The sequence below is a fragment of the Penaeus japonicus genome, unplaced genomic scaffold (genome assembly GCF_977035675.1).
Source record: "Penaeus japonicus unplaced genomic scaffold, GWHDUDI00000001_assembly GWHDUDI00000004, whole genome shotgun sequence".
NCBI classification, from domain to species: Eukaryota; Metazoa; Arthropoda; class Malacostraca; order Decapoda; family Penaeidae; genus Penaeus; species Penaeus japonicus.
The window spans coordinates 24,814,307-24,825,918 of record NW_028234406.1 but is presented as its reverse complement, the minus strand read 5'-3'; the positions used below and the strand labels follow the sequence as shown (position 1 = coordinate 24,825,918).

The 11,612-nt window shown below is 34.5% G+C and overlaps 1 protein-coding gene across 1 annotated transcript; it reads right to left on the bottom strand.

Moving 5' to 3' along the window:
* Window positions 1–8,715: 8,715 nt before the first annotated feature.
* LOC122253182 (uncharacterized) lies at window positions 8,716–10,964 on the bottom strand. Its single transcript, XM_043016032.2, has 2 exons — window positions 10,537–10,964; window positions 8,716–9,746 (listed from the first exon to the last, which is right to left on the bottom strand). Exons 1-2 carry the CDS (start codon window positions 10,859–10,861, stop codon window positions 8,812–8,814), a joined length of 1,260 nt encoding a protein of 419 aa, XP_042871966.2. The 5' UTR covers window positions 10,862–10,964; the 3' UTR covers window positions 8,716–8,811.
* Between the last annotated feature and the right edge of the window lie 648 nt (window positions 10,965–11,612).

Sequence of the window (11,612 nt, the reverse complement as noted above, 5' to 3'; positions counted from 1 at the left end):
GTGAGGTAAGATTTTAGAGTAGAGTAGAACTGAATTCGTTGCCTTAGAGGAAAAAGAGACTTAACATTAGCTGAGGAGATATTGTGGAGAATAGGGCGTAAGTCATGTGGAGTAATGAGACTGGGAAGCACTTCGCCTGCTGTTGCTGAAATCAACGAGTTGGTTATTGAGTTAATAAAGTAGCCAGGCCGGAGAAATCAGCAATCGGCTGAAGCGAAAATTTGATTTCCACATTGTTTGTTACTGGTAAGCTAGCTCATGGTCCTCAACGAAGGCTCCTGGTACTGCGCGAAGCCTAGGGGGTAGGGCATGGCGATCGGCAGACGACAAAGCGAAGAATGATAAGCCCAAGAGGAGTAAGGTCTGGAAGATAAAAATCAATTAGTGTTCGTCGGCCGGGGGAGAATAGTACTTGTGAGCAAGCTTTAGGACGTCGAAATGAGACCAAGATTGTTCACCTGACTGTATGCATTTAATGTAGGCCTTGTTGTTCTTTACACTAATTACTCTAAATGGACCTTCAAATCTAGGAGCAAGCTTTGACTTAATATTGAGTGGTTGGTTGACTTTTGTAAATACTAATGCTCCAACTTCAATGTCCTTGTGGCGGGCCACTTTGTGTTGAAATGACAGTATTTTATCTCTGGAATTAGTCAAATGCTTCTTTGTGATCTGAAAGATGGACTTGTTTCTATTTAGGAGATATTGAGCATAATTATCATTATATAAAGGAACTTGATTTTCATCAAAGAGGTCATAGGGTAGTCTTTTATCCATTCCATATAAAAGAAAATGTGGGGTATCACCTAAGGAAGAATGGAATGTACTATTAATACAAGACTGGATAGTCAATAGTGATTCATCCCATGTGTCCGATGTCGCATCAACAAGCGATCTCATTAATGAGAGGATGGAGGAGTTGAGCCTTTCTGTAATACCATTACTTTGTGGGCGGTAAGGGAGAATGTTAACACGAGTTACATTCATGATATCACATAACTTATCCATGACTTTGTTATGAAATTCAGTCCCGTTATCAGTTGAAAAATACATGGGGGCTGAATGTCTATGACAGAAGTCGTGAAAAGCATGTGCAACAACATTTGCTGTTTTGTTGGGCACGGGGACTAGTTCACAAAAACGAGTGAAGTTATCAATGAAGACTAAAATATAACGATTTCCATTGCGAGAAGGTAGAAAACCTGACAATGTGTCGCAAGAGACTTTCTGAGAAGGAAAGTCTGGAATGTCATATTTCAATGCAGGGGCTGGGTCATTGGTATTTCCCTTGTAATATGGGCATTGCTTACAAGAGTGAACATGCTTAGCAACTTTGCTAATAAGATGTGGGAAGAAGAAACGTTGCTGAGCTAAATGAATTGCCTTATACTTACCACAGTGTGCAGCTCATGGAAAAGAGGAAGGATTCGACCTTCAAGAGATTCAGGAATAACTACAAGCCTACGAGATGCCTTGAGCTTTCTTGTCCTATATCGAGACTTGTAGCAAAATAGACCGTTAGCATCGAGGTAAAGTTGATTTACTCGAACATGTCTGCTAGGGGGAGGTCTTTCATTCCTTTCTAAAGCTTGAATTAAGGGGCCGTACAGATTATCATTACGTTGCGCTATCCGGTTCTCGTCCTCCGTGGGTGGGTCCATGGGAGGTACGGCTGGGGCAGCCAAGACCGGGGCGGTAACAGAATGAAAGGGGTCGAAACGGCGTCCATTAACATGTGCAGACCGGATCTCGTCCTTCGAAGAATCCTCAACGGTAGGCGCGGCAGTATTTACCAAGATCGGTGCAATGTCAGAGAATTTCACCTTGCGGGAGGCAAAGGTGGGCGAGGAGCTAGATTCAGGCAGGTTGTGAGCGTCAGAGAGAGGAGCGCGTGATAGCGCGTCGGCAACGACATTTTGTTTCCCGGGTAAATAAACAATGGTGACGTCAAACTCTGCAAGAATTTCAATTGCGCGGGCGCGTCGTCCATGAGGGTCCCTACCCTTAAATATGGACGTGAGGGAGGAATGATCAGTGTGCACTTCTATCTGATATCCCAAGATTAGCTCTCGAAAATGACGGAGGGCCCATGTGATACTGAGAAGTTCACGGTCCGTCGTGTGATAGCGTTTTTCCGCTGAATTGAGGGCGCGACTTGCAAAAGCAATGGGCTGCGTTTTCCCAGAATGGCCATGTTTCTGGTGGAGTACTGCTCCAAGCCCGAGGTTTGAGGCATCAGTGGTGAGGACAAAAGGCAAACTGAAATCGGGGAAGGCTAAGAGTGGAGCCTTAATTAGTCGCGATTTAAGATTTGTAAATGCGGCTTTTTCCTCGTCTGTCCACTGCCAAGTAGTATCCTTTTTAAGGAGATGGTTAAGCGGTGTCGCGATGGACCCGTAACCTTGAATGAACGGCCTGTAAAAACCTGAAAGGCCTAAAAATGACTTCAATTCCTTCTGGTTCTTAGGTGTTGGAAAGTCGGCAATGGCTTTAACTTTGGAATCATTAGGTGCAATACCTTTAGATGAAAAGGTATGGCCTAAGAATTCTAACTTAGACTTGAAGAACTGACACTTGCTAGGTTGAATACATAATCCTGCAGTTGATAGCCTATTGAAAACCTGGCGCAATTTATTCTCGTGTTCAGAGAGGGAGGGTGAGCAAATTAAAATATCATCTAAATACACGAGGACCTGATCATTAATTAATCCTGATAGTACAAGTGACATTAATCTGCTAAATGTGAGAGGGGAATTGCGAAGGCCAAAAGGGCATACTAAAAATTCAAAGTGTCCCATATGAGTCGAGAAAGCCGTATATGGCACGCTTTCAGGAGCCATAGGAACTTGCAGGAAGCCTTTAGCAAGGTCAATAGTTGAAAAAATCTTATTATTAGAGCCAATGTCTTGCAACAACAATCTAAGATTAGGAATTGGGAATGGTTCTGGCACTGTTACTTTATTCACGTGAACATATATATACACGTGAACATATATATACACGTGAACATATATATACACGTGAACATATATATACACGTGAACATATATATACACGTGAACATATATATACACGTGAACATATATATACACGTGAACATATATATACACGTGAACATATATATACACGTGAACATATATATACACGTGAACATATATATACACGTGAACATATATATACACGTGAACATATATATACACGTGAACATATATATACACGTGAACATATATATACACGTGAACATATATATACACGTGAACATATATATACACGTGAACATATATATACACGTGAACATATATATACACGTGAACATATATATACACGTGAACATATATATACACGTGAACATATATATACACGTGAACATATATATACACGTGAACATATATATACACGTGAACATATATATACACGTGAACATATATATACACGTGAACATATATATACACGTGAACAAATATATACACGTGAACATATATATATACGTGAACATATATATACACGTGAACATATATATACACGTGAACATATATATACACGTGAACATATATATACACGTGAACATATATATACACGTGAACATATATATACACGTGAACATATATATACACGTGAACATATATATACACGTGAACATATATATACACGTGAACATATATATACACGTGAACATATATATACACGTGAACATATATATACACGTGAACATATATATACACGTGAACATATATATACACGTGAACATATATATACACGTGAACATATATATACACGTGAACATATATATACACGTGAACATATATATACACGTGAACATATATATACACGTGAACATATATATACACGTGAACATATATATACACGTGAACATATATATACACGTGAACATATATATACACGTGAACATATATATACACGTGAACATATATATACACGTGAACATATATATACACGTGAACATATATATACACGTGAACATATATATACACGTGAACATATATATACACGTGAACATATATATACACGTGAACATATATATACACGTGAACATATATATACACGTGAACATATATATACACGTGAACATATATATACACGTGAACATATATATACACGTGAACATATATATACACGTGAACATATATATACACGTGAACATATATATACACGTGAACATATATATACACGTGAACATATATATACACGTGAACATATATATACACGTGAACATATATATACACGTGAACATATATATACACGTGAACATATATATACACGTGAACATATATATACACGTGAACATATATATACACGTGAACATATATATACACGTGAACATATATATACACGTGAACATATATATACACGTGAACATATATATACACGTGAACATATATATACACGTGAACATATATATACACGTGAACATATATATACACGTGAACATATATATACACGTGAACATATATATACACGTGAACATATATATACACGTGAACATATATATACACGTGAACATATATATACACGTGAACATATATATACACGTGAACATATATATACACGTGAACATATATATACACGTGAACATATATATACACGTGAACATATATATACACGTGAACATATATATACACGTGAACATATATATACACGTGAACATATATATACACGTGAACATATATATACACGTGAACATATATATACACGTGAACATATATATACACGTGAACATATATATACACGTGAACATATATATACACGTGAACATATATATACACGTGAACATATATATACACGTGAACATATATATACACGTGAACATATATATACACGTGAACATATATATACACGTGAACATATATATACACGTGAACATATATATACACGTGAACATATATATACACGTGAACATATATATACACGTGAACATATATATACACGTGAACATATATATACACGTGAACATATATATACACGTGAACATATATATACACGTGAACATATATATACACGTGAACATATATATACACGTGAACATATATATACACGTGAACATATATATACACGTGAACATATATATACACGTGAACATATATATACACGTGAACATATATATACACGTGAACATATATATACACGTGAACATATATATACACGTGAACATATATATACACGTGAACATATATATACACGTGAACATATATATACACGTGAACATATATATACACGTGAACATATATATACACGTGAACATATATATACACGTGAACATATATATACACGTGAACATATATATACACGTGAACATATATATACACGTGAACATATATATACACGTGAACATATATATACACGTGAACATATATATACACGTGAACATATATATACACGTGAACATATATATACACGTGAACATATATATACACGTGAACATATATATACACGTGAACATATATATACACGTGAACATATATATACACGTGAACATATATATACACGTGAACATATATATACACGTGAACATATATATACACGTGAACATATATATACACGTGAACATATATATACACGTGAACATATATATACACGTGAACATATATATACACGTGAACATATATATACACGTGAACATATATATACACGTGAACATATATATACACGTGAACATATATATACACGTGAACATATATATACACGAAAAAATATATATACAAGAGAAAATATATACACGTGAACATATATATACACGTGAACATATATATACACGTGAACATATATATACACGTGAACATATATATACACGTGAACATATATATACATGTGAACATATATATACACGTGAACATATATATACACGTGAACGTATATATACACGTGAACATATATATACACGTGAACATATATATACACGTACATATATATACACGTGAACATATATATATACGTGTACATATATATATATGTGAACATATATATACACGTGAACATATATATACACGTGAACATATATATACACGTGAACATATATATACACGTGAACATATATATACACGTGAACATATATATACACGTGAACATATATACACGTGAACATATATATACACGTGAACATATATATACACGTGAACATATATATACATGTGAACATATATATATACACGTGAACATATATATACACGTGAACATATATACACGTGAACATATATATACACGTGAACATATATATACACGTGAACATATATATACACGGGAACATATATATACACGTGAACATATATATATACGTGAACATATATAGACACGGGAACATAGATATACACGTGAACATATATATACACGTGAACATATATATACACGTGAACATATATATACACGTGAACATATATATACACGTGAACATATATATACACGTGAACATATATATACACGTGAACATATATATACACGTGAACATATATATACACGTGAACATATATATACACGTGAACATATATATACACGTGAACATATATATACACGTGAACATATATATACACGTGAACATATATATACACGTGAACATATATATACACGTGAACATATATATACACGTGAACATATATATACACGTGAACATATATATACACGTGAACATATATATACACGTGAACATATATATACACGTGAAAAAATAGATACACGTGAAAATATAAATACACGTGAACATATATATACACGTGAACATATATACACGAGAACAAATATATACACGTGAACATATATATACACGTGAACATATATATACATGTGAACATATATATACACGTGAACATATATATACACGTGAACATATATATACACGTGAACATATATATACACGTGAACATATATATACACGTGAACATATATATACACGTGAACATATATATACACGTGAACATATATATACACGTGAACATATATATACACGTGAACATATATATACACGTGAACATATATATACACGTGAACATATATATACACGTGAACATATATATACACGTGAACATATATATACACGAGAAAATATATATACACGTGAACATATATATACACGTGAACATATATATACACGTGAACATATATATACACGTGAACATATATATACACGTGAACATATATATACACGTGAACATATATATACACGTGAACATATATACACATGAACATATATATACACGTGAACATATATATACACGTGAACATATATATACACGTGAACATATATATACACGTGAACATATATATACACGTGAACATATATATACACGTGAACATATATATACACGTGAACATATATACACGTGAACATATATATACACGTGAACATATATATACACGTGAACATATATACATACACGTTATATATATATAACTATATATATATATATATATTTATATATATATATATATATATATATATATATATATATATATATATAATATATATATATGTGAATATGAAAATGAAAATTTCAGATTATAGACAGTGTTGATTAAAACTGACTATCTGAAGTGAATACAACTTATATGTTTAAAATATGATTGATTTTGTTGTTTGTTTTGTTTATCTTACCAATGCAGATTTTTTAATGATCTCAAAATATGTGATAGTACCCTCTTTTGCACTTCAAGTCATATATATGTAATATCTTATTATAGATTTTAAAGAATGTTTTAATGAAGTTTAGATTAAATGTTAAGGATAATGCTTATTTTAATCTAAGATTATATTACTATTAAATATGCATATGTCAGTATGTTAATTACTTTATTCTAAACAATTATACTTATATCACTTTTTTGTCTTTTTCAGCCACAATTATATTCATCAGGAGCGGGGAATAATTTATCAAGTGTAGAGAAATTGGAAGGAAATTCAAGAAGTTTGGTTAAATTAGAACCCACGATCTTATTTTCAGCCAGTTCGTTAGATCTATCCCCAACACCATCCATATCTGTAACACCATCTTCACCCTCACCAGAACCTCCAGTGACACCTAGGACTACCCCTTGTCAACCAAAAGCTAAAAAAGAGAAAATTGATGATCCTGTGACTGACCAGTGTCTTGAGGCAGTGAAAGTGTTGACAGATGTGTTAACTAAGAAGACAGAGGATGATTTTTGTATCAGTTTTGGGAAAAGCATGGAATGGTGGATAAGAAGTTTTAGTCCAGATTTGAGAGCAATGGTGGTGCAAGGACTAAATAATGTTCTTGGAGAATTGGCTATGAAGAATGGGGTTACTTTGTAATATGCAAAATGTGATAAACATGTAGTTTAAGTTGTTCTTTAGTCTTAGTAATTTTATATTAGTTATTTTAGTTAAATGTAAATGAAATGTGATATGAAACTAGTTTAGATTGTTCTTTGGTCTGTCATATTTTATATTTTATATTAGGTCTTAAGAGTTATTTTAGTTGCATGTAAATGATATGTGATATACAACTAGTTGAAGTTTTTCTCTAGTCTTAGTCATATTTTATATTAGGTTTTATGAATTATTTTAGTTACTTTGTATATTTTGATTTATTTTGTTTTACATTTAATACCAAATATTTTTATACATTATAGATTTATTTTCAGAATGTTGATTTGCTTTTTTGTAAAGAAATAAAGACTACAAATATATATATGTATTGATTTTCTTTGGAGATTCCTTGATTCAGAATGATATTATGGTATATTGAAGAAAATGATAGTTTGTCAAACCTTTCTTTCCTTTATTGAGTATAGTATACAACATAACAATCTTGACGACAAATATATATAAATTCAGGTGCCACATTAATGTAGGAGGGCCATTTCATCTTGCCAACTCACTTTACCCTCATTGTTGAAGTAAGACAGCAAAGTTTCACGGACTGTTCGTGCATTATTGCTGTGTCCACGTCCAACAACTGGTAGTCTTTCTAGCCCACCTTGAGGAGCCTGATGCCACTCACCAAGGGATAGTTGACGTCTTTGAAGGTCTTCTCTATCCAAGAGCTCAGGTGGAGAGTATGTCTTCTTTGAGTGAGACCTCAAATAGTTGTGAAGAACAGCTGCGGCAAAGACAATGTCTTTCACATTATTTGGAGTTGTGCAGATGGGTCTCTTGAATATCTGGAACCTTGCTGCCAAAATCCCAAAAGCATTTTCTGATGTGCGCCTGGCTCGGGAAACACGATAATTATATATTGACTTTTCATTTGTCAGATCTCTCCCAGGAAATGGCTTCATTAAATATGTTTTTAATGGAAAAGCCTCATCTCCTACAATGACAAAGGGAGCCTCTTTGTCTGAGTTGGGGAGTGTTGAGGAGGAAGGAATATTTAATGCATCTCTGTCTAGAGCTTCCCTCAATTTGCATCTCTCCCACACTCCGCCATCACTAGCTCGACCACAAGCACCAACATCCAAATACATAAATTTATAATCGGCATCAACTAATGCCATCATAATTATGCTAAAATGACCTTTATAGTCATAGAATTCTGATCCTGAACGCGCTGGCTTTGCAAGAAGGACTCGCTTTCCATCCAGAGCCCCAATGCAGTTTGGGAAATTCCAGAGACTATAATATTTCTTAGCAACGTCTTTCCATTCAGCCTGTGTGCGTGGGATGTGTAAATATGTTGGCTGCAACACTTGGTAAATAGCTTTACATACTTCTGGTATTATACTAGAGACCAGGTTATGGCTAATCCTAAACTGGTATCCTAGTGATGTTTGGGATTCACCTATAAAGAAAAGGAACATCAATTAGAAGATGTAATAATAATTCAAATAATAATAATGCCTACAGTTGAAGATAAACTGTCTCGGAAGAAATGCATCAGTAAAGCCTTACAATACGGCCACATCATATCAAGGATATATAATGTTATCGTAATTATGGCCTCCATAACTTAACGGGCTTTCTCCCCTGTAACCCCCTTTAAGAGGAGCTGCTGCCCCTCTTCCCCAAAAAGAACAACAAATCTTCACCACGTATTTACAGCAAAAGAATGTCATGGCCCTATTGTAAGTTTATATTGTGAATAAATTATTTCTCTAATAATTTATGAAACTTGAATTTCAAGTTTACAAGCCTTGTTTATTCATAATTCCTACTCAACATGTAATGTAAAATATAGATCTCATACTTTTAGTTAAAAATAAGTGGAATAACAAAAAGATATCATCAGAGCTAGAAAAAGCTGAAGGCATAGTATCTCATAGTCTCCTCTTCTTTTTTTTTTAGCATATGGATATTGATTTCATAAGAATAATACTGCCCAAAAACTTTGCTTTAAAATATAATATAATATAATATATATATATATATATATATTTTTTTTTTTTTTTTTTTTTTTTTTTTTTTTTTTTTTTTTCTTTCTTTCTTTATACTGTATATGTGGTTCCTTGGAGTATGAACATTACATGGGTTTCCACTAAATGTGAAGGCTAGAAATCACAGCCCTGAGTACTGTGGGAAATTCTAAAAGTATCATACCACCAATAGAGATTCTTGTTTTATATAGTACATACCTGTTGCCAAATATCGCAGAGTAAGGGTCAGGCGTTCTCCTGGAGTCACTGCCTTCCTCATCTTAGTATCACTCTTTTGAATTAAGGGTGTTACTAGATGAAGGAGGTGATCAAATTGCACTTTGTCCAGTCTAAGCCATTTCTTCATTTCGTTAGGATCTTCCAAGGTTAATTCCTTGACGAGGCGATGGTAAACACTCTCAGTCTCTCGTCTTTTCAACCATGAACGGACCCAAATTCGTTTCTTTGGTTGAATTTTCCTACGCTCAGCAACTGCTACGACAAAGTTTAGCATTGCTGCGCACTGTCGCTTGCTCGGATCCATTGTTTACAACTGAGCGGTTATCGCGTGACTGAGCCGACGGTTCCTGGTGCTTAAGCGCTAGTGTGACTGCGCGCCTCCGAAAATTGACAATTTTTTGAAAATTGACGAAAGAAAACGACGGAAAAGTGCTAGTGTGACAGCGCCTTAAGAAGAAATATGCAGGCTTGTCATTCAATATAGATGGAAGCAAAGGCGGTTGAGTGATATCATTAGGGATGCAACTAGTTGAGACAATGTGATGTGTTACCGGTATTGTGCTTGTAGTGTCGCCGTGTCTGGGTGTTTTTGGCTTTTCCCTAAAAAATGGCGGTTTGCTTGGCGTTGCTGGAGCAATCTGTAAGTTTGATCCACCTGGTCAGGGAACGCTGAGCAGTGAGCCCAAGGGTGTGAGCGCGTGCCGTGATAAGGACAGTACGGTGTCGAATAACATGAGTCGGCACCGTGACCTTTCGCACAACAATTAAAACACTGATTTCTGTCTGGTGCCCAATTCGTGACACAAGGTTGTTTACGTCTGGGTACATGAGGTGAGTTAGATGATGGGGGAAAACGAGTCTTATGTCCCGCATTATATCTGTGAGGGGAGGTTTGTCTTGAGTGTTGTGTTTTCGTGTCATGGTTGTGGAACCGCGGGTTAGGGTTGCGTTGTGGTTTGTCGTTTGGTTGTTTGTGTTTGTTTGTGTTACGTAAGGGTGTGTTGTCTTGTGTGGTGTTTGCCTTAGTCGTGGGAACGCCTGCATTGACTGATACT